The sequence below is a fragment of the Mesoplodon densirostris genome, chromosome 10 (genome assembly GCF_025265405.1).
Source record: "Mesoplodon densirostris isolate mMesDen1 chromosome 10, mMesDen1 primary haplotype, whole genome shotgun sequence".
Lineage (NCBI taxonomy): Eukaryota > Metazoa > Chordata > Mammalia > Artiodactyla > Ziphiidae > Mesoplodon > Mesoplodon densirostris.
In genome coordinates this window covers 73211267-73237924 of record NC_082670.1, presented here as the reverse complement: position 1 = coordinate 73237924, position 26658 = coordinate 73211267, and the positions used below count along the sequence as shown (strand labels likewise).

General features: G+C 54.5%; 2 protein-coding genes and 1 long non-coding RNA gene across 8 annotated transcripts; 1 reads left to right on the top strand and 2 right to left on the bottom strand.

Annotated features, from left to right (window-relative positions):
- Positions 1 to 109: 109 nt before the first annotated feature.
- On the bottom strand, positions 110 to 16918 carry LOC132496898 (uncharacterized). Of its 3 annotated transcripts, none has more exons than XR_009533545.1 (4): positions 16623 to 16918; positions 7834 to 7934; positions 3795 to 3885; positions 110 to 336 (listed from the first exon to the last, which is right to left on the bottom strand). It is a non-coding gene; the product is annotated as an uncharacterized LOC132496898 (long non-coding RNA). The 3 variants fall into 3 exon arrangements; XR_009533544.1 differs by having other exon boundaries at positions 3795 to 3882; XR_009533546.1 differs by lacking the exon at positions 7834 to 7934.
- Positions 16713 to 18973, top strand: RPL29 (ribosomal protein L29). Of its 2 annotated transcripts, none has more exons than XM_060109589.1 (4): positions 16713 to 16820; positions 17172 to 17282; positions 17601 to 17665; positions 18448 to 18973. In XM_060109589.1, the coding sequence occupies exons 1-4, from the start codon at positions 16757 to 16759 to the stop codon at positions 18847 to 18849; spliced, it is 642 nt and encodes a 213-aa protein (XP_059965572.1). In that variant the 5' UTR covers positions 16713 to 16756; the 3' UTR covers positions 18850 to 18973. The 2 variants fall into 2 exon arrangements, with proteins under 2 accessions (XP_059965572.1, XP_059965573.1); XM_060109590.1 differs by having other exon boundaries at positions 16759 to 16820; positions 17238 to 17282.
- Positions 18974 to 19629: 656 nt separating this feature from the next.
- On the bottom strand, positions 19630 to 24863 carry ACY1 (aminoacylase 1). Of its 3 annotated transcripts, none has more exons than XM_060111424.1 (15): positions 24817 to 24863; positions 24061 to 24176; positions 23325 to 23389; positions 23130 to 23234; positions 22687 to 22781; positions 22332 to 22408; positions 22157 to 22246; positions 21993 to 22049; positions 21577 to 21650; positions 21444 to 21493; positions 21179 to 21323; positions 21008 to 21076; positions 20148 to 20227; positions 19965 to 20025; positions 19630 to 19882 (listed from the first exon to the last, which is right to left on the bottom strand). In XM_060111424.1, exons 2-15 carry the CDS (start codon positions 24152 to 24154, stop codon positions 19718 to 19720), a joined length of 1227 nt encoding a protein of 408 aa, XP_059967407.1. In that variant the 5' UTR covers positions 24155 to 24176; positions 24817 to 24863; the 3' UTR covers positions 19630 to 19717. The 3 variants fall into 3 exon arrangements, with proteins under 3 accessions (XP_059967407.1, XP_059967406.1, XP_059967409.1); XM_060111423.1 differs by lacking the exon at positions 24817 to 24863 and adding an exon at positions 24584 to 24685; XM_060111426.1 differs by lacking the exons at positions 20148 to 20227; positions 24817 to 24863 and adding an exon at positions 24584 to 24685 and having other exon boundaries at positions 19733 to 19882.
- Between the last annotated feature and the right edge of the window lie 1795 nt (positions 24864 to 26658).

The window sequence follows — 26658 nt, the reverse complement described above, 5'->3', positions numbered from 1 at the left end:
CAGCTTCTCAGGCTGGAGGAGGCCCTGCATTCTCCTCACACTCATTCAGCCACCTCCACCCTGAGTTTTGAAACAAGCTGACACAAGGAGCACATCACACCAGGCGATTTATGACTTGGACTAGCAGAGGCTGGAAACATATGCTGTTTCTGGGCTGGATCTTGTTGTTTGGACCACGGGGAAGCAGAGCCCACAGCAGAGGGAAGGGAAACAGATGGGCAGATGGGCCCTCGTGCACACAGACACCACGTGGTGGGGCGTAGAGGCCCTGGGCGACCTGGGGCTGAAGCCACGCTCTTCTGGGGCAGAGAGGCAGGCGCACTCACACACTCGGCTCTGGAGGAAAGAAATTATGATAAATGGGACACTCCCCTCAACTCCTGAACCTAGTTTTCTTTTTAGCCACAGAACCCATATTCACAGCAGCTCAGAGTAGAAACTGGGTCCAAGTCCCGGCTCTCCTTCCCACAGGCTGTGAGCCCTGGAGCATGCCGCTTAGCCTCAGCCTCCAACAGTGTCAGCAGCCTGATCTGTAAAATGGGGATGTGATGCTACTTTCCTCGTGGGATTTTTTGAGGACAAATGCAATTGCTGAGGCAGAGGCCCGGTGCATGCCTGGCACACGGCAAGAGCTCAGGAAGGAGCAGCTACTAATATTTTATCAAAGTCCAGCTGTTCCAACTGGAGGGTCAGTAGCCCCCCCTTCTGCTCCCACCCTAGGGCTCCTGGGGGACACAGTTTGGAAATCCTTGACCAAGATTCTGGGCTGGCAGTAGGACCAAAAGTAGCATTAGCTGACGATTATAGGAGCCAGAACAGCATGGAATTTGTCAGCATGGAATTAGGTCACAGAATTCTTAAAACAAAGAAGCCACAGAAGCCAAAAACACTCAGCATCTGAAGGCACAGTGATCTCCTGGGCCAAGACTGGTGTGGACCAACCAAGAAAGAATGGATCCCTGCCTTAGACAGCAGGCTGTGGCACCGTCACATGCCTGTGGGCTTTTCCTGAGTGTCCTGGAGCATCCAGGGAGGAGAGGGCCTCTGGCTCCGTCATGACCTCCAAAGCCCCGCAGTTCCTGGAGCTTTCCTGCTTCCCCATTGCCACTCTGCTCAGGTGTCCGGAAAGTCCAGCTGCTCTTGGGTGCCCCCTCTCCTTGGCCAGATTGCCTCTATGACTCCTCCCAGGACTCCCCTGCCCTGCTGCTGAGATCCCTTGGGTGAATCCCAGAGGGCCATCCCTCAGCATCCCTGCTGCCCTCCCTGGTGCCCAGGCCCTGCAGAGTGGGCTTTGGACACACCGGTGACCTTAGGCCCTACCCAACTCTGGGCCAACATTTCCTCAAGAGGGAAGGAAAGGAATTGGCCCCGTGGGGAGAAGGTGAGCACCTGTGCACTGGGAACCCACTGTGCCCCAGGCGTTTTACATCCATCGTCTCTGATTCAGGAAACAAGAGGGTAGGACAGGGGGAGTGACATTCCCAAGGCCACACAGCTGGGAGATGGCAGGGGGAGGATTTGACCTAAAGCTGCTGCCCTGAGAGCAGAGGCAAGAAGTGAGGTCCCAAGTGTGGGTGGGCTACCCTCAGTGTGCAGCTGCAGAGACCTACAGGCAGCACATTCTGCATGCCGATCGCTGGGGGCTCCCAGCCTCCACCATGGCTGGCTGAGCCCCGCCCCTGGTGCCATTCCCACATGACCCTTCCAGGTAACTAATGAGGGCCTGGGCACCACTCAATAATTGGCCTCATTAGGCGGCTGGGGCTGCCCAGGGGATGGGGTGGCGGATGCTGGGCCCCGTGGGGACAGACCAGACAGCCTCCCGTTAATTACCTGAAAAATCAGACAATTAGGTCTCCTGCCACCCACCTGCCCACGTCCCGCTGGCCCCTAATTATCAACGGCTGCTGAGCAGGCTGGGAGTGACCTGGATTTGGACTGATGACCAGCCACTGCCATCTCTCCCATCCCACACCCTGCATCCCTCACAGGCTGTGGACATAGAGAGCTGGGTGGGGGAGGGTTCTCTCAGGGATCTTTCTGTAGCCCCATTTTCCCAGCCTTGGACACTTCCCACCCACTATCTCTCCTGCCGAGGGCAGCTCTAGAAGAGAAGAGATGGATGTGTGGAGTCCTGGTAGCCCTCAGGGTGGAAGATGGGTGGACTGCTGGGGGAGGGGCAAAGACCTAGAAAGTGGAGTCCAAGAGGTGCGGGGGCTGATGAAGTGGCTGGCCTCCCCCTTGGGCCTGGCTCCTCCAGGGAAAAAATGCCAGACTATATTCAGGTGTTAAGAATGGCCGAGAAGATGAAGCTGAGAGCCCTCCTGTGGGCCCTGGCCCAGCTCAGGGGATGCTGGGGGACCTGGGCCTGACCTTGGAATCCCCCCACTCAGGAGAGAAGGACCTAAACAAAGCATGACCATGATATAGCTTGTGGTGTTGGGGGAGGTGTGGAGAGAGGGGCTTGGCTTGGCTGGGGTGGTCCTGGAAGGCCTCCCAGAGGTGATGACCTTTAGGCTGAGCCAGGTTGGAGGGTGCACTGTTCCAGGCAGAGGGAACAGCACATGTGAGGGCCTGGAGGTGCATCCTTTTCTGCTTTTGCTGAAAGCAGTGACAGTGAGGCCGGGTACCCCTCAGCAAGTATCTACCATGTACCAGGCCATCGGGTGAGGGTGGCTAGACTGGCCCTGCCCCAGGAGGGCTGTGCAGGGGAGCTGGGATGGGGGGCAGGGATGCAGGCACAAGCCAGACAGACATGAACTCCAGGCCTCATGCAGCTTACAGTCTCACAAGGCAGATTTTGTTCCTGTTCTTGTGTTGTGTGGTAGGTCACCAATGTCCATTATATGGTGTATAGTTGGCTGGATGGATGGACAGACGGATGGCAGACGGACCCCCCCCAGGTGAAGATGAAGAGCTTGAGACAGAGCAGACCTGTTACTTCCCACCTTCTGCACCGTCCACCTCTACTAATGTCGTGCAAGAGCCCTGGGCCAGAAAGAGGAGGGATCTTTCCCAGGCTCTGCCCCTCCCTCCACTGCATTTTATCTCCCCAACTGGCTCTGGCTCTCCCAGAGGTTGAGCACCCTGCTCTGTCTACCAGTCTTGCACTCCAAGCCATTTTTACCTTTGCCTGAGGGAATAACCTTGTGGGACATTCAGCTGCGACTGGAGACTGGAGGGGGGATGGGGTCCAGGGGTTGGGACTCCTGGATCAATGTGATGGAGTATCAGTGAGAGGAAGCAGGGAGAGGAGTTCAGCCTCCGGAGCTCACCAACTTGGGTGGGATTTTTTTGAGAGGGAGGTCAATTACATTTGTGTTTATTCCTTATTTATCTCTTTAAATATAGTATTTGATTAATGTAAAGGAATATCTGTGACAATACATAATAACATAATGGACACTGGTGACCTATTCCACAGCACAAGAACAGGAAGTGTGTCTCGTGAGACTGTAAGTGCCATGAGGTTCACGTCTGTCTTGCTTGTACCTGCATGCCCAGCCCCCAGCACCACAAATAGCGCCTGGCACCCCGTGGGCCACTAACAGACGTTCATTGGTGGAATCTCCCTGCGTGTGCCACCCCTACCCAACTCCTGCCTCCCCCAGTGTACCAAGAATCTTGGTTTATCACTTCTGTTCTTTTGTAAGAGCTTTATCATACACATATGAATGCCTAAAACAGTATTGTGTAGTTTTACTCTGGTGGGGGACTTTATAAAAATGGCTTTGAACTGAATGTAGTTTCTTGCAATTTGTGTTCTTCATTCTACGTTATGGTTTAGGACTCACCCCTGCTGCTGTGGGAGCTGTGGCTGATTTCTCAATTCTCCTGTCACTGGATGTTTGTGTTGCTCTTAGTTTCTCCTCAGGAACAGTGCTGCTAAAAACATCATTATTTTGGGGGGATTTTATTATCATTACTGTTATCACTTGTCTTGTTCCCATCCTGGCAGAGTACACACTCCCTCTTCTCCCCGACTCCCCTGCACACACAGGTACTTCCCAGGCACACTGGTGCCCCAGAACGAGGCTCCCTGTGACCTGAGCCAACCCTGGAGGGGTGAGGGATGGGCAGGTCTGGGTAGGGGTTCAGCTGCAGCGACTCCGTGTATCTCATATCTGGATGAATACCCGTGCACCCCACCTTGAGTCAACCTCATAAGTACATCTGGCTCCATGTTCAGAACAAGATGAAATGGAGAAACAGGCTGTGTAGTCGGATGGTCCTGGGTTCAAAGGCCCAGTTCATCTTGCACAAGCTCTACAACCTTGGGTGAGTCAATTCTTTCTGAGCCTCAGTTTCCTCATGTGTAAAGTGGGGGTAATCTTAGGACCGCCCTCACAGAACATTACAGGGAGCCCCGTGAGTGCTCAGTGGCGGGCAGGGATAGCTGATATCGTTGCCGTTGCCCTTTTCCCTACTCCTGCTTTGGCTTCTTCTGCTCTCCATCTATGGCGCTTTCCAAGGCATCCCATGGCCACCCCTAAGGATGAGAAAGCTGAGGCACGGCGTATGGAGGGCCCCTACCCAGGGACCTGTATGTCCCAGCCCATTCCCTGCTGCAGGGCTGATTGGCCCCCCTCCAGTGCATTTCCCACTGCCTCTGTGGGGTCTGTGTGTGTGCAAAGGACAGCCATGCTGTCCCCTCTCCACCACGTGATCCATGCCCTGCCACTGAGCCTCTTGTGCTCCTTCTCGCACTGTCTCAGCCCTGTGGTGTGAAGCTGGGGATGGCAGAGAGGGCAGCACCAGAAGGCCACCAGGGCCAGCAGCCCATCGTGCAGTCCGTCCCCAGCCTCCTGTCTGGGCCCCACCATTACCTCCCCCATCCCACGGGCACCTGGAGTCCCCACCCTCCTTGACCAGCCCCCTTTTGTGCGGAGGACCCCAGATCCTGCCTGGCTTAGGGCCTCCCGGACCCTGACACAGCCTCCGCCCTGCTCCGAGGGGTGGTCACACGATGGGCTCTCTCAGCCCTGTACCAAGGGTGTGACAGGGAGCCTGCTGCCTCTCCAGACAGATGGAGCAGGTGGGGCTGGGAGAGAAGGCCGTGGAGTGCCCAGGAGTCAGGTGCTTAATTTTGCAATCGCACCCAGTTTTTGGATGAAGATTTGGGGCTCAGTGTCAGGCCGCAAGGAAGGAGAGTTGGGGACCAGGAGCCCAGATCTGCGCCCTCTGCTGTCACTGCTTGCATTCAACAGGGCTGAGCTGAAGGGGGGCGGTCTCCTCCAAACACAGACTTCCTGCTGGAAGGAGCCCACTGCTACCACCCAGCAAGGCTGGCCCCCTCCATGGTGTGGGGCCGGGGATCAGGGCCAGCCTGCACCCCCAGCTCTGCTCCAGAAGCACTGGCCTCCCTGGAGAGAAGTGGGTGAGAAAGGGCCGTTCCCTTGAATGCCTTGCACCCCTTCCCACCTGCCAACATCCGCGTTTCTCCAGCTCCTTTCAGGGAACCCCCTCCCCACTGCTGCTGCAACATTCCCTCCGGGGTCCCGCCCCCACAGCACCCCCCCCCCCCGCCCCTCCTCCGGCCTCGGGGCGGGAGCACAGTAATTCGAGTTATTTTTAGCCAAGCCGCATCCTCCTAGAGACTCGAGTCAAGGGGAAACCGCCCCCGCACCTCCAGGCTGCTTGCAAAAAAAGATCGATTAAAACCAGTGCTTGGACGGCTCGTGCCAGGCAGGCGGGCCAGCTCTGAGACAGAGCGAGGACCCTGGGTCTCTCACCCGCGGGCTCCCCGTGCTGAGGCCCGGTTGTTAGGGGTGGCCGGGGTCCCCCACATGCCCCTCACTGCCACCACTCAGCAGCTGTCCTCAGCCCGCCCTCTCCTGGCCCCATCTCCGTCATCCCCGCGGGTGGTGAAGAGGGCGTCACTGGGAGCCATCCCCACTCTCCCATCCCCCTCTGGGCGGGGTGCCTTGGGGGTGGGCAGCCTACGTGTTTCCAGGGGAATTTGGGGGGCAGGGAGGGACCCATTTATCACCTGCCTGGCCTTCTGGCTGATTCAAGCCTTGTCCCAGAGGGGCTATCAAATGGGACAGAGAGGGACTTCCCTGGCGGTCCAGTGGTTAAGACTCCACGCTCCCACTGCAGGGGGTGCGCCTTCAATGCCTGGTCGGGGAACTAAGATCCCACGTGCTGCGTGGTGTGGCAAAACAAAACAAAAACAAAAAAGAGGAACAGAGACCGTGGGCCAGGCCCCGTAAGCACTTGGCATGAAAGGGTCCCTGGAGCCTCCCCACAACCCCTAGTGTAGTAGGTGGTGCCCTCATCCCCATCTCAAAGGGAGGTCACAGAGCCACAGGAGGACAGAGTGTTTGCTCAAGGTCACCCAGCTGCTAAGTGTCAAGGCAGCATCTGGGTCATGCCCTCCAACCTTTACCAGTGGACAGACCGTGAGGCCTGAGAATGTGATGACCAACTAATGAACAGGTGTGGGGGGACACAGAAAGGAAGGACTGACAATGCTGTATGGGGTTCCCATCTGCTGTGGATGCCACAGCACACTCTCTCAGAGGCACGCCCCTCAACTAGGACGTGGCCCTCCTTTTCGCAAGCTGTCATCAGTGTGCGTCTCAGGCAGCATCCAAGCCCAGAAGAGCTTCCAGGAGTGGCCTTGACAGAGGAGAAGGAGCTGGGTGACCCTGGGCAAGACACTTTACCTTTCTGGACCTCTGTTTCCTCATCAGCAACATGGGATTAACAAGAGAAGCCACTCTGCGGGTGTGGCGAGCACTGGCAACAGCTGATGCACAGCTCCTGGCTCCCGGCCCTAGCACGATGCCCATTTCCTGCCCAGGCCCTAGATTTAGGACTGTGTGCTGGAAGGTGAGGAAACCCACTGTGGGCCAGGCCTCTGGGGCTTTGGGGGTGCAGTGACAGCTCAGGGAGGCCCTGATCAGTTGGGCTCCGGTGCCAGAGAGTCACAGGGAGCAAATGCCAGCTTGTGCCCGCTCAGCCCCTCCCATCTCTCCCTGACCTTACAGGGCCTGCCTTTGAGCCCCAGCAGCATCCCTCCTCTCCCAGGAAGGCTGCAGAGTCCCTCTTCCAAACCCCAGAGGCTCCTACCTAGATGGCCCCCTCTCTGTTCTACATCTTGGGGTCCTGTGCCCACAGCTTCCTCCTGTCCCAGTCCCTCAGGCTCTGCACATAATAGATGCTCCAGGTGATCGTGGCAGTAGCCCTGGCCCAGCAGACATAAGGTTTCGAGCTCAGAGCCTCACAGGGCCCATCCACCGATCTCCTAAGTGGAGCCAGGAATCACCCTTTCTGTTTGTTTGCTCCATCACGGAGACTCTCCCCCCAGCCTGTGTGGCTGACCCCATTTTACATGGGGCAGGGGCAGCAGGAGAGTGAGGTGCAGGCCCTGGGAATCTGGGCGATTTGCCCAGGCACCCACTGCTTAGAAAGGGCAGTGCTTGGGCCAAAGCCTGTTGTCTAGGGCCACAAGCCCTTCTCGCTCAGGGGCACTCAATGGGACCTTTAGGGTCCCTAGCTCTCCCGACTGTGCCCCTCTTCAGAGCCCCAGCTCCTTTCTGCTCTTTTTGGTCCCTTGTTCCTCCCTAAACAGGGCCAGGCCTCCTCCCTCACTCAGTCCATTATGCGCTGAGGCTGGGAGGGGGTTTACTGAAGCACTAAATGAGGAGCAGGCAAGGGCAGGCCTTCCCCAGACCTGGCCCCCCACCGTGGGACACAGCCCTCCTGGCCCTCATTGCCTGCCCCAAACCCCCCCGGTCTGACCACCCTGGTTCCCTGCCTGACTTTGCCACATACTCTCTGTGTGCTTTGGGCAAGTCCCTGCTCCTCTCCAGACCTCAGCTTCCCCACCTATAGGCTTGGAGACGGGAACCAGATGATCTTCAAGGCTCCTGCCCCAATGCTGGCTTTGTCAACTCTGCCAGGGGCTCCTGGGTCGCAGCCTCTGTGTCCTGGGAGAGAATAGGGACTTTGAGAGTTGGGGGTTTGAAACCTTAGGGAGGTGAGAGCTGCCTTGTTCATTCAGAATAATTACTGCAAAAGCTACTACACCCTTCCCTCTCCCCGCCTTAAAGAATCTTTCACCTGATCCTGAGGCAGGGGTGGTCCTGGGATCCAGCCCCTGGGCCATAATGGGGGCTGAGAGAGGAGCCCTCCCCTACCCCCAGCCTCTCTAGGAAGGCACACACGGGCCATGGGGCCTCCAGGCAGGATGGGGCTAAAGGAGAAAAGGGAGCTGAGGGGCTGCGGTTGCGATGGCAGTGACACTGCTGGCTCTGCTGGGGAAGAGCGTGGGCCCCTCCCAATCCTCAGCTTCGTTGTTCGCTTTCACCTCGGAAGCAGGGGTGAGAGTTGGGGGAGCCCCTTAGAGGTGTAGTCCTGCTCTGTCCAGCCCCCTCTCCTGCCCACCTAGTCCACTGCTCCCTTCCTGGCAGGTCAGTCCTCTGTACTGCTGAGTGCCCTCTCCTTCAAGCCTGGCCAGTCCCTGCCTGCCTGAGGCCCACAGACCCCAGCCCCGCCCCAAACTGGCAGAAGCCTGCCCTCCACCCAGGGACACTGTCACCACCACCAACACCCCTTCCTTTCTAGGTGTGTTCTGGGAGGGCCCAGTGGGTCTGAGTGGAGGCAGAGCCAGCACAATGGACCCCCCCCCAACTCTGGGCATCTGTTGGCCATAGAGGCCAGGGCTTCTTCCAGGTCACCAGTCAGTGTGACAGGGCTTCCACCATGACCTCACTGGGCACACACCATCCCATGCTCCTCTGGCCCTGGGGGGCATCTGGACCACAGTAGCTCTCCACTTGGCTGTGGGACCTCTAGCAAGTCATGCCCAAGGGCTCCATCTCCCCATCTTTGAAATAGGGTGATGGGAACCCTGCCAGCTCCCAAGACTGCTGTGTGGTCTCGGGAATGCTCAGCCAGGCCCCAGGAGGCTTCCTGCCTGCTTGGCACTCCCTCCACTATCTCTCCCTCCACTGTCACAAGTGAAGAGACTGAGGGTCAGAGAGATGAAGTCACTCCACTGGTGAGCAGTGGTCAGAATTTGAACCCGAGGAACTTCCCTGGTGGTCCAGTGGTAAAGAATCCGTCTTCCAACGCAGGGGATGCGGGTTCGATCCCTCGTTGGGGAACTAAGATCCCATATGCCACAGGGCAACTAAGCCCGTGCACCACAACTACTGAGCCTGTGCACCTCAACGAGAGACCCCATGTGCCACAAACTGCAGAGCCCATGTGCCCTGGAGCCCACGTGCCACAACTAGAGAAAGAAAAACCCGCATGCCACAACTAGAGAGAAGCGCAGCTCCGCAATGAAGAGCCCGTGCACCACAACAAAAGATCTCACATACCTCAGTGAAGATCCCACGTGCAGCAACTAAGACCCGATGCAGGGAGGGAGGGAGGGAGGAAGGGAGAGAGGGAGGGAAGGAGGAAGGAATTTGAACCCGAGTCAGTCTGATGTCAAAACCCATTCCTTGGGCTTTGCTGGTGGTGCAGTGGTTAAGAATCCACCTGCCAATGCAGGGGACACGGGTTCGACCCGTTGTCCGGGAAGATCCCACATGCCACGGAACAACTAAGCCCGTGTGCCACAACTATTGAGCCTGCGCTCTAGAGCCCGTGCTCCGCAACAAGAGAAGCCACCGCAATGAGAAGCCCGCACACCACAACGAAGAGTAGCCCCCGCTCGCCGCAACTGGAGAAAGCCTGTGTGCAGCAATGAAGACCCAACACAGCCAAAAAAACCCCCAAATTAAATAAATTAATTAAAATAAAACCCGTTCCTTTAACCCCCGACATAGCCTCTAGTAACTTTGATGTGGACCAGCAGGGGCTGTGCCCAGGGATACCCACAGGCTCCACTTTCTCTGCCCTGTTCCCTCTCTGGGGGAAGACACCCTATACCACCACTACCAGGAGCTTGAAGCCAGGGGAGACTCAACCTACCCAGAGAACCTGTCAAGAATGGGCAGACAGGGGCTCGTGGGGGGTGGGGAATGGGTGCCAGAAGCAGGGGTGTGAGAGGTCTGGGAGGCTCAAAGGACTTCTTCTCAAAGGAGGGGAGCTCCAGGCGGCCTGCGGTGGCCCCATTCCATCTGCGGTCCTGTGCTGCCCCCATGTGGAAGACAGGCTCACACTCCCCAGTGGAGACATCACTTCTGGGCCAGGAGCCCCCCAGAGGGAAAATCAGTGGCCTGGGGCTACGAAGGTGTCTCCAGTGACTGGAGGAATGCGCTGCACCCCCAAGCCTCTGCGGGACCTGTCTTCTCTCTTCCTGACAGATCCTGGATCCCAGCCTGGCATTGCAAGCTGCCCACCACCTTTCCTTCTCCCAGGAGCTTCGAATCCCAGACTTTTGGAGGAAAGTGAACTTGAGAGTTGTATTTTCCAACCCTCCATCCCATATTTCAACTCCATCCCCAGGAATTCCTCGTATCTGAGAGCTTACTACCTCTGGGAGCAGCCCATGGTTTGGAAGAAAATCTGACTGCAAAAATGACCCTTGCCCATGGTATTTGCCTCCCTCAGTCATAGCTCTGCCCTCTGGGGCCACAAGAACCAAGTGGCCTCTCACAGGAATTTCTAAGCAGATCCACAGCTTAACCCGGTGCTTAGGGGCCTCCTCTCTGACCCCCAGTCTTCTTTCCCACAGGTAAAACATCCTGCTTCTGATAAGCCACTCTGGTTGCTCCTATCTGGGCACACTGGTAGTCCCTGTCCTCTAGAACTTCAGGACTGAGGGGACCCAGCACCCCTAAGGACTGTCATGTCCTTCCATCCTGGCCCTTCTTTGGATCCTGTGCTCATTTTTAGCATTCACTTGACACTGACATTTCACATAAGCCATTTCTGCCTCCCCAGAGCCCTTGTGGGGAACAGCATGGCTGGGACGAACAATGACTGAACACCTAATGTATACTCAGCACAGTGTTCCGTGCTTTACTCAAATTATCCGGTTTACCTGATAAAGGAAATTGAAGATGATTCAAAGAAATGGAGAGATATCCCATGCTCTTGGATTGGAAAAATTAATATTGTTAAAGCAGCCACACTACCCAAAGCAATCTACAGATTTAATGTGGTCCTTATCATATTTCCTGTGCCATTTTCCACAGAACAAGAACAAATAATCCTAAAATGTACATGGAATCATACAACACTGAGAATTGCCAAAGCAATCCTGAGGAAAGAGAACAAAGCTGAAGGCATAACCCTTCCAGACCTCAGACAATACTACAAAGCTACAGTAATCAAAACAGAGTGGTATCAGCACAAAAACAGATATATGGATCAATGGAACAAATAGAGAGCCCAGAAATAAACCCATACACCTATGATCAATTAATCTTCAACAAAGGAGGCAAGAATATGCGATGGAGAAAAGGCAGTCTCTTCAGCAAGTGGTGGTGGGCAAGTGGCACACCCCATGTAAATGAATGAAGTTAGAACACACCCTCATACTATACACAAAAATAAACTCCAAATGGCTTAAAGACTTAAATATAAAACAGGATACCATAAAACTCCTAGAAAGGAACAAAGGCAAAATATTCTCTGACGTAAATTGCAGCAATGTTTTATTAGGTCGGTCTCCCAAGGCAATAGAAATAAAAGCAAAAAAAACAAATGGGGCCTAATCAAACATAAACCTTTGCACAGCAAAGGAAACCATAAACAAAATGAAAAGACAACCTACGGATTGGGAGAAAATATTTGCAAACAATGCAACTGACAAGGGATTAATTTCCAAAATATACACACAGTTCATACAACTCAATATCAAACAAAGCAAAACAAAACAAACCCAATCAAAAATGGGCAGAAGACCTAAATAGACATTTCTCCATAAAAGACATACAGATGCCAACAGGCACATGAAAAGATGCTCAACATTGCCAATTATTAGAGAAATGCAAATCAAAACCATGAGGTATCACCTCACACTGGTCAGAATGGCCATCACCAAAAAGTCTACAAGTAATAAATGCGGGAAAGGATGTGGAGAAAAAGGAACCCTTCTGCACTGTTGGCAGGAATGTAAATTGGTGCAGCCACTATGGAAAACAGTAGGGAGGTTCCTTAAAAAACAAAAAATATAGTTACCATATGACCCAGCAATCCTACTCCTGGGCATATATCTGGAGAAAACTCTAATTCAAAAAGATACATGCACCCCAGTGTTCATAGCAGCACTATTTACAATAGCTAAGGCATGGAAGCAACCTAAATGTCCATCGACAGATGAATGGATGAAGATGATGTGGTGTGTGTGAGTGTGTGTGTGTGTGTGTGCGTGCGCATATATATGGAATACACACAATAGAATACTACTCAGCCATAAAAAGAATGAAATAATGCAATTTGAAGCAATATAGACCTAGAGATTATCATCTTAAGTGAATCAAGTCATAAAGAGAAATCACCTATGATATCACTTATATGTGAAATCTAAAATATGACACAAATGAGCTTATTTATGAAACAGAAACAGACTCACAGACACAGAAAGCAAACTTATGGTTACCAAAGGGAAAGGGTGGGGGAGGGATAAATTAGGAGATTTGGATCAGCAGATACAAACTACTATATATAAAATAGATAAACAACAGGGTTCTACTATATAGCACAGGGAACTATATTCAATTTCCTGTAATTAACCATATGAAGAATATGAAAAAGAATATATATACATGAATCACTCTGCTGTACATGAGAAATTAACGCAAGATTGTAAATCAATTATACTTCAATTAAAAAAAATTATCCGGTTTAACCCCACAAGACAATTACTATTTTCATCTGCAGGTTACACTCAGAACTGAGGCTTAGAGAGCAGAGATCTGGACCAAGTAGAAAAGCTGACTTTTGTCTCTGTGAAATCCCTCCAGGCCGACTGACCTCTTGCCTCCTGATTCTGCCATCTGCCTGGATTGGTGAAGTACATGTATTTAATTCCTCAAACATTTATCAGGTCCCCACATGTACCTGGCACTGTGCCAGGCACAGAAAAAATCACCCCAGATGTCTCTGACCCTATAATTTAAATGAGTAAGCCCCACTGGATCCTACTCGGGCTGTAGCTCTAGACAAGGCCTGGACAAGACAATACCACTGCAGGCCCCATGGCTCAGGCAGATCACATCCAGCCCCGCCGAGTCCAAGGTCTGTCTGGTCACCTAGGCTTCACATCTCTCTGTGTCTTGTGCCCAAGGCATTCACAAGGGGCCTGGGTTGATAGACGTTCTGCTGAGTCCAGGTAGTAGCTCTGCCCAAGGCTATGCCACAGAGGTCAGCAAGTGGGCACAGGCCTCTGCACAGACAGAGATGGGGCAAGAACTGCTGACACACAGAGGGTGAGGAGGAAGGGCTGGAGGAAGCCCTGGAGGAAGGGCTAAGTTCTTCACCTTTTTTGTGTTAGAAACTCCTTTGACATCTGGTGATGTTTACTGACATCTCCTCAGAATAAGATTTTTAAATGTGTAAAATAAAATAGGATTACAAAAGATTTTCATGAAAAGGGAAAGATGTCCATGAGTTACTACTGAGTGAATAAAATCAAGTTACAGAAGAGCTTGTATAAGGTCTTTACACATTTATGAAGAGAAAAAGAGAGAGAGATTGGGAGGGGAGCAAGAGAGAGTGAAAAGGAGGAGAGAGGAGAGGGAGGGAAGAAAGAAAGAGAGAAAGAGAGGAAGAAAGGAAGGAAGGGATGAAGAAAGAGGGAGGAAGGAAGGAAGAAAGGAAGGGAGAAAGGACAGAAGGAGAGATAGAAACGAAGGAAGGTAGGAAAACTATCTCTTTATACATATGGCTGGCCCTACCATCTTTCCCAGTTTGAAAAGCATGGCAGGACTTCCCTGGTGCCTCAGTGGTTAAGAATCTGCCTGCCAATGCAGGGGACATGGGTTCGAGCCCTGGTCCAGGAAGATCCCACATGCCACGGAGCAACTAAGCCCGTGCACTACAGCTACTGAGCCTGCGCTCTAGAGCCCATGAGCCACAAACCACTGAAGCCTGCACGCCTAGAACCCATGCTCCGCAACAAGAGAAGCCACCGTAATGAGAAGCCCTGAGAAGCCCACACACTGCAACGAAGAGTAGCCACCGCTCGCCACAACTAGAGAAAGCCCGTGCACAGCAATGAAGACCCAACGCAGCCAAAAATAAATAAATAAACAAATTAATTAATTAAAAGAAGAAAAAAAAGAAAAGCATGGCAGGCCAATGGCTCCAGATCATGGTTCCCTTTAGCTCCCCCAAATGGTCCCCTCAGGTCACAGCCAAAGCTCCTCATTCTTGTCACTGCCTCCTCCCTTGCCTGACAGCTGGGATTTCACCCTGGGCCTATCCCTATAGCAGCTCCAACAGTACTGTATGGCCATCATCTCTGAATCTGCCTCCCTGTCGGACTATGGCTCTCTGCTCGTTGCTTACTCTGCCACTGTCAAAACAACCTGGTAACACCAAGTCCTCAGCACATGTCATTGCTCACTTTTTAGGATCTGTGAGAGCTACTGCTTAGTTGGAAGGCCACACAATGGGGCAGCCTGGTTCCTTTAAAGCGGTCACAGCCTTTTTTGCCGACCTCTACCATTTGCTTCCCTTTCTCAAGGTGTGGCAGTCAAACCTTCTCCCCTGGGAATTCTCTGGTGGTCTAGTGGTTAGGACTCTGCGCTTTCACTGCCGAGGGTGTGGGTTCAATCCCTGATCACGGAACTAAGATCCCCCAAGCCATGTGGCACGGCCAAAAAAACCGCCCAGAAAAAGCCTTTTCCTCTTTGTCCAAACTTCCAGCACCACCTCTCCCATATACCCTGGGGCCTCGTGCTGCGCCCACCTCCTACAGTCCCCACCTCTGCCTACCAGCTCCTCCACGTGTTCTCAGCACCCCTCAAGGACTTTGCTCCTGCAGAGACACCTTTCTTTCTGGCCTCAAATGTTTCTTTTTTTTTTTTTTTTTTTTTTTTTGCGGTGCGCGGGCCTCTCACTGCTGCGGCCTCTCCCGTTGCGGAGCACAGGCTCCGGACGCGCAGGCTCAGCAGCCATGGCTCACGGGCCCAGCCGCTCCACGGCACGTGGGATCCTCCCGGACCGGGGCACGAACCCGTGTTCAATTGTTTTTTTGTTGGCACTAGGTCACCCCTTGAGCATCTGAGGCTGCTCTTCATTCTCCTAACTCACACCTGCCAGATTTCTCTCCCTCTCCTCAGGAATGCTTCAGTAAGGAGTCACCTGTGTGTTCTGCCTCCACATCCTCCTTTCCCTTTCACTGCCTAACTCTCTGCAAAATGCTTCGGTCAGTCCATGAACCTGCCTGCCAAGGAACATCCATTCAGTAGGTGTTTCTCAAGTTCCCGTTCTACATCAAGTGCTGTGTCAGGCAATGGGAAAATGAAGGTGACCAAACCAGTCCTGAACTCTTGGTGCTTGAACCAATGAACATATACACAAGTAAACAGAGAACATAGTTAGAGTGTGGGAAAGTCCTATGAAGGAAGCAAACAGGATGAGAGGATGCAGAGTAACGGGGGAGATGGGGCAGAGGGTCTCTGTTTTAGATAGGGCAGGCTAGGGAGGCTTCTCCAAGCAAGCACACTATCCAAAGAGCAGAGAAAATGTGGTACAGGTGGAGGGGATAGCAAGTGTAAAGGCCCTGAAGCAGGAACAGGTATTTGTGCTTGGCAGGAAAGAAAGAAGTCCATGGGTGTGGAGAAAAGTGAAATGATAAGGAGAGCACTGCCAAGATTAGGGGAGGTAAAGAGTTTATCCCTAATGCAAGGTGAAGTCCTTGCACACTTTAAGTGACAAGATCTGATTTGTATCTTAAAAAGTGCCCTCAGGCCCCACTGCTGTGTGGAAATGAACTATAGGGGTAAGAGGTGGAGAAGGCAATAGAGTTATTAGGAGGCAACATTTACTTATTTTGGATGACAACAGGCATATCACATTTAATGCATCTAAAAAGAAACATCTGGAGACTTCCCTGATGTTAAGACTTTGCCTTCCCATGCGGGGGGTGGGGGGCTGGAGGGGGGTGCAGATTCCATCCCTGGTGGGGGAGCTAAGATCCCACGATGCCTTGTGACCAAATAACCAAAAACATAAAAGATATTGTAACAAATTCAATAAAGACCTTAAAAATGGTCCACGTCAAAAAAAAATCTTAAAAAAATAAAAAGAAACATCTGGATCACTGGCCCCCTCAAAATAAAGCAACAAGACCCCTGTCCCTCCCCCAATCTTCCCCATTTCTGTAAAAAGCACCATCTTCACACACTTGTTCAAGCCAAAAACTTAGGGGCTACACAGGCCTTTTTCCTCTCCCCAATCACCTGCATCCCAAGCCCAGTCTACCCTCTTTCCTTACCCACTCCTATCCATCCCCCGTGCCCCCACTCAGCTCCAGGCACCATCCTGTCCCATCCTGCACCAGACTCCTGACGGCTCTCCCTCCTCTGCCCGCTACAGTCCATTCTCCGCGCAGTAGCCAGAGGTACTTTTTTAGGAACACAAATCTCCTGTCACCCCCTGCCTAACATGTATTCCTCAAGGACTCCCTTCACCTTCAAGGCCTTTAATGAGACCTGGGACCCAAGTCAGGAAGAATATGAGGAGAAAGGAGAGGGGGTCGGTAAAACCTGAAGGAGCGAGGCCAGGCTCGTACCACCACCTTCCCATCTGGCTTGTGTCCTCCGGGGTTAGGAACCTATCTTCACGGCGCTGGGGGAAGCTTTTCCAGAAGTCCCTTCCGGCCGCGACAAGCCTATTTCTCATGCTGCACCACGGTGTTCCTCTTTCTCTTCCGGTCCCAGGCGTTTCGGGATCTGTGGGCCCCGGTGAGTGCTAGCCGTGCGGTATCCGGAGCCATCCGTGACTCCCGGACGGCGGCGGGGCACGTGGCCTTAGGGAGGACGGAGAGACCGGCTGCCTGGCTGTGGGGAGCGGAAGCCGCGGGGCGGGGACGGTGCTTGTGGGTTCTCAATGGATGGATGGGAGGGGGAGAATTAGGATTTGGGGGGAGAGCGCAGCCTTGCGGCTGTGGGGTGGTTTCGAGGTACCATTACCTGAGTTTGGGAGGGGGAGACTGGCGTCGGGTCGTGCAGAAAGAATCCAGGCTGGTGGAGGGCGCAGATGCAAGGCATCTGTGCTGAAGCCTCATTCAGGCTTCTGGCCACACGTTCTTCTAGATCAAGGTGAAGAGGTAGGCCCGGCCCCGCGAGCCCCCGGCTCTGATCTCCACTCTCGTCCTCCAGTTGCAGACATGGCCAAGTCCAAGAACCACACCACGCACAACCAGTGTAAGTTCCCCTGGCCCAGCCTTCATCTAACGCCCCAGACCCTGGCAAAGATTAGGGATACTGGGCAGCGGAAGGAGGCACATTCCTACAGTGGGCCTGGGGCTGATTTTACTTTCAGCCAGCATTACCTATGGGGCTGTAGATTTAGAAGTCAGGGATCCGCTTGAGATAACCCACAGTGCTTTGCATTCAGTGGTAAGGCGTTTCTTAAACGGATCCCAAGTAAGGAGAAATTATGGTTCTCCCGGGCTTGCAGCTGTGATGGTGGTCTTATTAGAGGAAATCTCTTTTTTGGTCTAATTCCTTTTTTCCCCACAGCCCGAAAATGGCACAGAAATGGCATCAAGAAACCCCGATCACAACGATATGAATCTCTTAAGGGGGTGAGTGTGTGTGTTTGGCTCCAGTTGCATGGTCAGGGTCTTTCATGTAGCTTAACTGTCCTTCGTTTTGCCTGGACTTCATGCTGTGCCAGACCTGTAATAAAGCTTTACTTGGCCTTTACTGGCCCGAGTTGTAACCTGCCTCGTGAGAGCAGTTTGTCTGATCATCTCCCTTGCTCACTCAGAGCTTTTCAAGGGAAGGGGTGGTCTTGCCTGTGTACCTGGAACCTTGTGAGCCTTCCATTCCACTTTGACCACCCATATGACCTTGATCTGATGCAGTGCTAGGCACGGAGGGAGCAGCTTCCCTTCCTGTGCCAGGGAGTTCTAAGGATTAGCCAAGAAGGCTGAGGCTGTAGGGTCTGAGCAGAACTGAGTCTTGTCTCCACTTTGCTATTCCACTGTACTGTTGGTCTCTCCCCGCCCCCACCCCCTTCCCTCCGTTGGTCTCTTATTCTGCCTTGTTTGCTGTGAATCTGTTGTACTAACCTTAGTATTTGGCACCTTTTAAGGGTGAGGGGGTGGGGTGTCCGTGAGGGGGTTTCAGGAAAAACTCAACCACAATCCTGCTGTAGGAGTTTGTTCTTCCTTTCTGAGCTCTGTTCGGCTCTAAGCGTCAGATATTTCTGCATTTAAGGTTGACTTGATGCTGTCTCAGCTCCCAGTAGGCCTCGGCTGGTGCCTGATAGTCTCCTGGGTGCTGCTATGGAGAGGGCCACCATGGGTGACTTGGGGGCCCCTACATACTGCACTTAGCCACCTGGACATTTTTTGTCTTCCAGGTGGACCCCAAGTTCCTGAGGAACATGCGTTTTGCCAAGAAGCACAACAAGAGGGGCCTGAAGAAGATGCAAGCCAACAATGCCAAGGCCATAAGTGCACGTGCTGAGGCTGTCAAGGCTCCCGTAAAGCCCAAGGAGGTCAAGCCCAGGATCCCAACGGGCGGCAGCCGCAAGCTCAGTCGACTTGCCTACATTGCTCACCCCAAGCTCGGGAAACGTGCTCGTGCCCGCATTGCCAAGGGTCTCAGGCTCTGCCGGCCAAAGTCCCAGGCCAAGGCTCAAACCAAGGCCAAGGCTCAAACCAAGGCCAAGGCTGCAAGTGCAGCTGCGGCTCCAGCTCCGGCTCCGGCTCCGGCTCCAGCTCCCAAAGGTGCCCAGGCCCCCACAAAGGCTCCAGAGTAGAGACCTTTATCTGCCAATGTGAGGACAGAAGGACTGGTGTGACCCCTGGGCTGCTGTCTGCATGGGGCTGGTGTCCTCCTGTGCTATTTGTACAAATAAACCTGAGGCAGGATCTATCAGTCAAGTGGGGTCAGTACCTACATTTTGTGTGGGAGAAGAGTTTAGCCTTCCTTGGATGGCAGGGTGTGGGTGGGAGTCAGGGGAAATAGGACCTTGGAGTGCCAGAAAGGGACCTAGTAAATGAGGGGTGGTTGGGTGCCTTAGGGACACTGGGGCACATAGCTTGCTGGACTGGGCAGGCTGGTGAGGACAGAGAAAAACCCCAAACATCCCTGTCAGGTGTTAAAGCTTACCCAGAAGAAAGGGGAGGACCCAGAAGAATTCTGCACTCTGGCCTGGGGAGTTCTAGGTTCCTAGCGTGCCTGGCCAGCATTCACTGCTCTGAGTTGTACAGTCCCCCAAGTGCTAGGGCTCCTGGGAGGCCAAGCAGTGGTGGCAATGCCTTACTTGCATGACTGTGCTGTATTTGCCCCTTGGATCAGGTGCTTCACCAGCAGAGTCTTAGCCCTCAGAGCAGCCAGTGAAGCACTGTTCCTGGTCACACTAGATCTTCATCTGTAGTCCAACTTTGGGCACTGGGGAAGCTCAAAGAGTTCTTATGCTGGGGCAACAGGTGCGACCCATGGTGTATGATCCCTCATCTCTGAAGTAGGTGTTACTACTATCTTTGAAACCCTGCTCCGTGAACATCCTTGCTGTTAGTACTTCAGAAGTGGTCCCTGTCCACACAGACTTTATTGTTGGGCGGGGTGGGGGGGGAAGAAGCGTCCTTGGCACTGATCAGGGTGGAGGTTGGAGAGCACAGGGCTCAGCTTTCGCTGGGCAGGGTGGGCACGCTGGCCAGGGCAGGCAGCAGCCGAGTGTATATGTCGATCCCACGGAGGAACACGGCCTCATGCAGCCGTTCATCGTGGTCGTGGAGCAGCACGGGTGTGTGGTTCATGGGTGAGAAGCCCAGAGCTGGGACCCCCACCTGCAGGGGGCGACAGGAGCCGTTAGGGGGAAGGCCAGCACCCAGGACCATTCCACTGCCCACCCTACTGCAAACAGCTCACCGCGCGAAGATAGCGACTGTCTGTGGCAGCGGGGAAGATCTCCGGCTCCAGGGTGAGGTTCCTGCAGAGGGAAGAACCTGGTGAATGTGGAGGCAGAGAGGGGAGAGGGCAAGGGAAGGGGTGAAGGAACAAAGGAAGGTGGGAGGGAGGGAAGGGGAGAGGGGGGCTGGCCAGTGTGCTCACATGTCCTTGCAGACCCCACTAAAAGCTGCCCACCAGGGGTCTGAATCATCAGTAGATGTCACTCGGGGCTCTGTCCATTTCTGTGGGGAGGAGGATGGCAGGATCAGGACAAGGCCTGGGCATCTTGCCCTGTTCTTCATAGGGTAGGCTGTGCCTGGCACGGGGCACACACCCACCTACCCAGACATCCAGCTGGCCGGTCCAGCAACAGGCCCTCTTTCAGTCTTTCAAAGGTTACAGGCCTGGGACCTTCTCTGCTCTCCACTTCCTGTCCATCCTCAGATCCTTCCCAAGTGCCCCTTCCTCAAGATGACACTCTCAGACTGGTCAAATACTCCAATTACAGGTTCGCAGTTATGAGGTCCCACCCTTTCCTGGACCACGTGTTCACACTTATATAAAAGTAATACAGGGCTTCCCTGGTGGCGCAGTGGTTGAGAGTCTGCCTGCCGATGCAGGGGACACGGGTTCGTGCCCCAGTCCGGGAAGATCCCACATGCCGCGGAGCCTGCGCGTCTGGAGCCTGTGCTCCGCAACGGGAGAGGCCACAACAGTGAGAGGCCCGCGTACCGCAAAAACAAAAACAAAAAAACATAATTTTTTGATTCATGTCTATTCCTCCCTTCATTGTGTAAGGACTATGAGGGCAAAAACGTGTCTAATTTCACTCCCTAGTATTCCCCAGCACCCAACAGTGGCCTACACAGCTAACGCTTGTTGGTGAACAAAACATGTCTCTCACAGCTAAAGCCAGGATGTATGCAGGCACACCAAATGTACACTCCCTACAGTGACACATGCGGCAAGCCCAGCCTCCCCAGCTCCTACAACTCCCCTGTTGTAGGTTCCCCAGTCCACACCTGAGCAAACTTGAAGGTGACCCCTTCGCCAGCTGCCTGGCACCAGCCCTGCAGCTGCTCCTCGAAAGCCTGTGAGAAGGGAGATGAGCTGACCCCTCAGGCTCTTCCTGAGCCTCTAGGACAGGGCTGAGGACCCAGGCTCCCTCCTCCAAACCCAGGTTGAGATGGCACCTTCGGGTCCACATCTGGTGCCACGCGGAAGTCAAAGCTGGCGCTCATAGTGGCAGGTACCACATTATAGGCTACACCGCCCTCTAGCTTAGTCAGGTTCACGGAGGTTACGGCCCCCTGCTTCAGTTGAGGGTCTGACTGCAGCCTGTGGTGGGGGGCAGGGGCAGCAGCAGCAAGGGAGAAGAACAGATAAAAAGGGGGCTCAGCCCCCCTCCTCTCCTGCGTAGTCTCCCAGAGCCCCGTGCCCTTTTCCAGGCTGCCTCACCTCTGCCTCTCCTTCTCCCGAAAAGCCAGGATGGAGCTCACAACCTTGTGCTAGGAGAGTGTGAGGTCAGATGTGAGAGTGGCCCCAGGACAGCCTCGGGAACTCCCAAACTCCCTCCCCGTATGCCACACACCAGCTTCTCTGCTGCTGTGTCCTCAATGAATCGTGAGCCGTGGCCTGGCTTCCCGGTGCTTGTGACCTGTACCCCTGGGAGAGGCAGGGGAAGGGGGTGTCTTCAGTATGGGAGAGGCTGGAAAAGCAACCAGCCCTGGGATGGGCCCGGGGTCTTCCCCTCATTCCAGACTCCTCTGCCAGGTCTCTGCCCGCCTCAGAATGCACAGTGTAGAGCTGGTTTCTGCCCATGGTTAGGGCCTCCCTTCAGAAGCTCAGGAAAGAGATGCCCAGGTAGGAAGGGGCTGGGAGGCAGAGGCCCTGGGTTCAAGGCCTACTCAGGCCCCAACTTGCTGTGGAACCCTTGGCGGTCCCCTGCCCCTTCTGGCCCAGTCTCCCATCTGCACAATGACTCCCAATGTCCAAATGCATACTCACACCAGGGGCTCCGCTCACTGTAAAAGACAGTGAAGGCGTCAGTGGGGTTGGCCAGGCCTGAGGAGGAAAAGGTTGGCCGGGCCTGAGAGGGTGGAGTGGCCCAGCCCCCACTAGCAGCCTCCCTATCCCCTGCTGGCCACTCAGTGTCCTGCCACCCTGCTCACCCTCATCCAGGGCGAAGCCAGCCCTCAGGGCCTGGAACTCGGGCCGCTTCACAAACAGCTCCATGCCTTGGTGACCCCCAATCTCCTCATCTGTAAAAGCAGCAGGAATGTGAGATAGGGGGTGCCCCAACACTCTCCCCACCCCTGAAGGTGCCCCTCCTCAAGCCACTCCTACCTGGCACAAAGGTCATGTGGATGGTTCTGGGGAAATGGTGGCCCTCAACCTTCAGCCTCCTCACAGCCTCCAGGTACCTGAGGGGCAGTGAGAGGGTGTAAGCCAGGTGCTGGGGGGGAGCCATCAGATGCTTGAACAGGCAGGCTGCAGCCTTGGGCCCTGCTCTGCCACAGCCTAACAGGTGACTCCAGAAAGTCTCTGTCCCTGTTTCCCCATCCATGCAATGGTCATAGCAGGAATTCCCACCCAAGGTAAGGGGTCAAGATGTTCCTTGGCCTTGACATTCTCCAATCACACCTGGGTCCTGGGTCAATCCAACGGGCCAGTGGGGAAACTGGGAATGAAGGACACTCACTGGATGCTGACACACTTCATGTCCTGGGCACCCCTGCCATAGATGTAGCCGTCAGCATCCTTGAAGGCTTCAAAGGGGTCATGACTCCAATGTTCCTGGGGGCAGGGGCAGGAAGAGGGACCCAAGCACCAAATGTAGTCGTTAATCCACTCTGCTCAACTGTGGACCTGCCCAGGGAGCAGGTGCCCTAGGAGCCCACGTAGGGCTGAAGAGGGCAGCTGACAGCCATCCCTCATCTCTGCCTCCCACCTCCACCACCCTCCTCTCGCCTACCCCACCCCTGGCATGGAATGGCTACTGGGCAGAGGCTGCTTGATTGAGTGGAGTAATGCTCTATGAGGTCGAATCAGTGCCAGGACCAGCATCGTGGGATCCCTGCAGTCGAATGGGGGATCTGTACCATCTTTGTCCCCAAGCGTGTTCCACTCCCTACACCCCCACACCTTGAAGACAGGCACCACATCGGTGTGGGAGTTGAGCAAGAGGGAAGAGAGTCTGGGGTTGGTGCCTGGCCAGGTCAGCACAGTCACCACACGGCCAGCTGCCACCTGGAGAGGGCCAGGAGGGGGGGTCATCAGTGCACGGTGAGGAGCTGCCCCAGGCCCACCTCCCCTACCCATGCAGGGCCACAGGCTCACCTCCACTTTCTGACAGCCCAGGCCCAGTTGGCAGGCTCTCTCCTCAAGGAAGGCCACGGCAGCCCCTGGGGACACAGAGAGCCTTGCTGCTGCTTCTGCCTCCCCACACCTCCCATGGGCCCAGGCAGAGCTGGGGGTACATCCAGAGAAGGGAGCAGACCCCTGTCTCAACACAATTCCACATCCGTCAGAGACATCTGCATCGCTGTCCCAAGGAAGAAGACATTTTTGGCCAGTGACCCTTTGTGGAAGGCCAGGTGGGAAGTCCAGAGTGAGAAGCAGGTGTCATTGTTACCTTCCTTAAAGATGGGGAAACTGGCGCGGAGACATGAGGCTCACCCACCGTCTCCCAGCTGGTAAATCACAGAGCAGGGATTTGGATTGGACCCCGGTACACAGTTCTCAGCCACCAAGCCTGATTCCCCGAAGGTCTGTGGCCTTTGTTCAGCCCCAGTAGCCTTCCGGGGGCCTCTTCTTCCCTTCCCCAACCCCAAGCGCTGGAGAGTGAGGTGAAGCTGTTCCCTATTTAACTGCCAGTTGTAACTTTTGGAGCAGCACAGCCTGGAGGGGATGCTGAGCAGTCTGCTGACCTAGGGAACGGCTTAGAGGAATGGAGGCGCCATTTGAGGCAGCAGATTAGCCTCAGCTGGGTGACAAGGGTTGCCGCCTGGGTTAGAGCACAGTCCCCGCCCCTGATACCCCACCACAGGTCCTCCTGGAACCGCCGCGTTCTCACCGTAGTCGGGCTCGGGCTGGACGGTGCGGATGCGCAGGTACTGACGGAAGAGCGTCACGGATGGGTGCTCGCCCTCACGACGCTTGCTGGCCATGGCGCTGCCCTGTCGTGGTGAGCTAGGGGCAAAGCGAGTGGCTACCTACCCCTCCCCGCCGCTGGGGCTGGTGGGCTCCATTTACACGCAGTCCCTCCCCAGGGCGGTTCCCCGGCCGCCCCGCAGGGAGAGAACACCTTGTTTCGGAGCCCCCAGTTACAGAGCCCCCCATTCTGTTTCAGGCGCTGTGCTGGCCACTTTCAACACTTTCCTTATTTAATCCCTCAAGGAACCCCATGAAGTTCGTGCCTCTGAAAGCCCACATTACAGAGGAAAACGCTAAGAGAGATTCAGAGACACCTAGAAAGTAGCTGAGCCACGTTTGAACCCAGACATTGACTCCCCCCGCCCTCAAAAATATTCTCCCAGCTGCCCGGATTTCAGGTCAGGGAGCCCCAGATCCCTCTACCCCTCTCCACGGCCCCCCACCTCGCTCTCTGCCGGTCTTAGGCCCGCGCTCCCCTCTCGGCGTCCGCCCTGGGCTGTGGGCGGGGCTCCGAGTCCTGCGAGGTCTCCGGATCAGAACTGCCGCGGTCCGCCCACCACGTGGCCGGACCTCGCAGGGCGGGACCGAAGACTGCGAATCAGGGCCGTCCCAATCTCTAAGGCCCAGTGAGCGTAGGCGTCTCCGCCAGCCAGTGGTTCCGGCCTCCGCCACTTACATGAGGCTGGGATTCAGGCGCCCACCCCGGGGCAGCTGCCTCCGCCGCCGGCTCCGCCCTGCAGCCGACTGCGAGCTACAGGCTGGCCCCGCCCCCGCAGGCCCCGCCCCCGCAGGCCCCGCCCTTGGCCCTGGGCAGCGGGCCCCACCCCCTGCAACCTCCCGATTGGGCCAGAAGGGAGGAAGGCGGGCACTGACCGGAAACTTCGCAGCTACCCCACTGAGCGCCCCCTCGCTCTCAGAGTACAGCTTTGAAAAGTCCTGCTGGGCCTGGCCCCGGCCTGTTCCACCCCCACCTCCCGGGAGTCTTGGACTTCTCCCCTCCTCACGCCTCAGCTCCACGGGGGCGGCCTCCCTGACTGCCTCAATGCGCCCTGTGTGGAGAGGTTATTGGTTAATATCTGTGAGCTCCAAGAGGCTGGTCCATGTACCCGCAGGATTCTGTCCCTGGCAGGGCACAGAACAGACGGACAGCGTGCCAGGAACGAAGGATAAATGAACGGATGGGCGCATGTGTGATCGCACCACTGTGTAGGCAAATCTGTGTATCAGTGGGTGACTGTGTATGACAATGTGAGTGTGAGATGGTGGTTGGGTGTGACAGAGGATGGCACGATGAGAGGATGTAATCGTGACGCTGTATGACAGAATGAGGTGGGAAACTGCACAAAAGCATACGTGTGGCACCTTCTTGGCTGACCCTGTGCCAGGCTCCCTGGCTCTTCTGCAGCCACTGGAGAGGGAAGATAAAGAGGCACAGGTGTTCCACTGGCCACCCACAGGCTGCACACAGTTGTAGCTGCCCATTTGTGTGTCCGGCTGTCCTTTGTACTCTCAGCCAGTTCTGCCCTCTGTTCCAGGGGCTGAATCAGCTTGGGGAGGGGTGGGGTTGAAGACTTCAACCTCTGGGCACAGAGGAGGCAGGCTGGCAGGGTAGGGTAGGGTCCATCCAACCGTCGTGAGGTTTAAGTCAGACTGCTGACCCACAGATTCCCAGGGGCAAGCAGGCTTGGTGGTTCACCAACAATGCTATTGTTGGGGCTCAGGGCAGGCCATCCCAAAGTGTGCCTCAGTGGCACGTTGATTATTTTGAATTAAAGTCACTTGAGAAATGTCCAATGCAAGAGAGACATTCTGACCCTCCTTTCTGTCTCCCTGAAAACAAGAAATAAATCTCTATGCGAAAGGTACACTCCCTGCATCTGGAGGTAGGACACCCTGATTTCCAGAGATAGGAAATTCAGGCTGAGAAGCCTGTATAAACAAACCTTGTTAATTCTTTAATTTACTACCCCCAAGCCCACTGTTTAGATTCTTTGCTAATTGAGCAGCCAAAATATGCTTCTTTGTCCTGTCAAATCCTCACAAATTTATTCTTTGTCTAAAAAGTATAAAAGCTGCCTGCTCTGGCCACTTCTTAGGTCCCATTTCTATGAGACCTCCTTGCACATGATTAAAATTTCTTTTTCTCCTATTAATCTGTTTTGTGTCAATTTTATTGTTAGTCCAGCCAAAAACTCAAGAGGGGTAGAGGGGGAAATTTCCCTCTTCCCAATACTGTGTTACTTGTTAAACCACATTCTCCACCCCACCTTTACAAATCTTGCTCCCTTCGGCCATAGGTCCTCTATTCCTGACTCACTCAACTCAGCCACTAGACCCTGGATTTCCCACCAATCCCAGTGGTCATTCAGCAGTAGTAACACCCCCTCTCCATGACACTCCCACGCCGCCAGCCCAGTATGGCCAAGTGCTCTGCTTAACCAGACTCAATCCTAAAACCACTTTCTGAGCTAGATGTTACCATCATGCCCATTTTACAGATGAGGAAACTGAGTCAGAG

Excerpts from the sequence above, each read along its gene's own strand:
- RPL29 (XM_060109589.1), top strand. The coding sequence starts at position 16,757 with ATGCTGCACCACGGTGTTCCTCTTTCTCTTCCGGTCCCAGGCGTTTCG. Across the intron at positions 16,821-17,171 it reads TTCGGGATCTGTGGGCCCCG|ATCAAGGTGAAGAGGTAGGC; the intron begins GTGAGTGCTAGC and ends ACGTTCTTCTAG. Across the intron at positions 17,666-18,447 it reads GATATGAATCTCTTAAGGGG|GTGGACCCCAAGTTCCTGAG; the intron begins GTGAGTGTGTGT and ends TTTGTCTTCCAG.
- ACY1 (XM_060111424.1), bottom strand. The coding sequence starts at position 24,154 with ATGGCCAGCAAGCGTCGTGAGGGCGAGCACCCATCCGTGACGCTCTTC. Across the intron at positions 21,077-21,178 it reads CACCAGATGTGGACCCGAAG|GCTTTCGAGGAGCAGCTGCA; the intron begins GTGCCATCTCAA and ends CCCTTCTCACAG. Across the intron at positions 20,026-20,147 it reads AGTGGGGTCTGCAAGGACAT|GAACCTCACCCTGGAGCCGG; the intron begins GTGAGCACACTG and ends TTCCCTCTGCAG.